This window comes from Poecilia latipinna, unplaced genomic scaffold (genome assembly GCF_001443285.1).
Source record: "Poecilia latipinna isolate Pla-1442-1.1 unplaced genomic scaffold, P_latipinna-1.0 Scaffold202, whole genome shotgun sequence".
In the NCBI taxonomy this organism is placed as follows: Eukaryota; Metazoa; Chordata; class Actinopteri; order Cyprinodontiformes; family Poeciliidae; genus Poecilia; species Poecilia latipinna.
This window is the reverse complement of record NW_015112818.1, coordinates 241681-243343: the sequence shown is the minus strand read 5'-3', so window position 1 is coordinate 243343 and position 1663 is coordinate 241681. Positions and strand designations below refer to the sequence as shown.

Genomic DNA, 1663 nt, shown 5'->3' with positions numbered 1-1663 from the left:
AGATTATAATGAAATTGATGATCTTGGCAAAAAAAAAAGAAACCTGTAAATGGATTGTATTTAGTTTCAAGGAAAGAATCTCAAACATTATTACACAGTTACTAGTTAATGTGCATTTTCCTCCTTTGCAGTATTTTTCATTTTCACCCAGTTAGGTTGACATTGCCAGTTAAAATTTAGGCAACTAAATATGCCTGCCTGGTTTTACATTGGTTTGTTAGTAAGAACCAACTAAGTCAATGCACAATAAAACCCCTGAAGATTAATGATTGTACATTGTTTCAGTGACTTTCAGAGAATTTAATATCCTATGGAATCAAAGTGTTCAATCTTATTGTTCATTTACATGTAACCATGCAGATGTTGAAGGGACAGAACATGCAACAGAGAAAAGGAGCAGGATTTGAAAAGCTGAATTACACATACAAACAAATCTGATTATTTGTAAATATAAAACACAATATCTCACCATCATCTTCTCTTTAGACAGATGTTTATAAAAATTCCAACTATGGAGCAAACTGTGAAGAAAATGAAAGAAAATACATGTTTTTATATTTTTCATTTCACTTTTAGTCACAGAAAAAAAAAATGCTAATATTAATTTCACAGAGAGAAACTTTAATTCATGTTACCTATTGCAAAAATGGCCCCACTGCCTATAGGAGGTGTATTTCCTGTAAAGACAGATAAAATAATTTCAAAGCCCAACCAATGGTAACACATCTTGCTTACCTTCATATAGTCTCTACTATACTCTGTTCTGCAAGTAAAAAACAGTGTAGTTAGTGGATTTACTTAATTACAGCAAAGATCCAATTAAATCTTTATAAGAAAAACATCTCAGACTTCACAATTCTTCAGGAAACTGATAAAACTCCTGCAGAGGTGTCCAGAGAGGAAAATCATCCATTTATCATTCTCCAAACATGCCACATTACTTGTTAGATTATCTCATAAGGCAGTGGCTCGCCAAGGTTGTCACCAAACCGGTGATCAGTGGTTTTCACTCCTACATTGTCTGAGAAATCTATAATTTATTTCCCAGTGTTGTACACAGAAAATCCACTTGATTATGACAAAAAAATAAAAAAAATACAAAAAAAATAACAGAACAGAACATCACTGCTACACTGACAAATTGTAAGTTAAAAATTTGCTTTCCACCTTGATTTAAAAATACATTTATGACATTTAGAGCTTTTTAATAATTTTTTTTCATAAAGTGGATTATGATGCACTGTTTGTAGTAATATTTTCATCACACACATGGTATTAATCTATAGACTTAAAATGACAAAGTTAGCATAATTCTCATATATTTCCTAATTTGGATGAAAAAAAAATGTGTGTAATCCCTCCCTGGACTGCCTCCATGCAGTGGTGGAGGAATTAGAGTGTTCCAATTATTCTAGGAGTCATATTGTCAGGGGCTTCATGCTTCTAGAAGGGTCATCCAAGGCAGAAAGATCCTAGGTGAGAAACCAGACAATTTGCAGCCCAAAGATCAATTACGATGAGTACAATCAATGGAATCAGTGTTCCCTCGCCCGGACACGGGTCACCAGGGCCCCACTCTGGAGCCAGTGCTCGAGGTGAAGCAAGCTGGCAAGCGCATTTTGGGTGGACTTTCATCCATAAATCCTGGCCAGCAACAGCCCAA

General features: G+C 34.7%; 1 protein-coding gene across 3 annotated transcripts in view; it reads right to left on the bottom strand.

The window, feature by feature from the left end:
- Nucleotides 1–202: 202 nt before the first annotated feature.
- The window catches only part of LOC106946727 (complement factor H-like), a 27922-nt gene continuing 26461 nt past the window's right edge, over nt 203–1663 (bottom strand). For 2 of the 3 annotated variants that reach the window (XM_015031307.1, XM_015031309.1), the window contains 4 exons: nt 736–758; nt 636–677; nt 470–521; nt 203–330 (listed from right to left, as the gene is read on the bottom strand). In XM_015031307.1, coding sequence (XP_014886793.1) covers nt 660–677; nt 736–758 — 41 coding nt within the window. In that variant the 3' untranslated portion in view covers nt 203–330; nt 470–521; nt 636–659. Of the gene's footprint in view, nt 331–469; nt 522–635; nt 678–735; nt 764–1663 lie in introns of all 3 variants that reach the window. The other variant, XM_015031308.1, reaches the window with a different exon arrangement.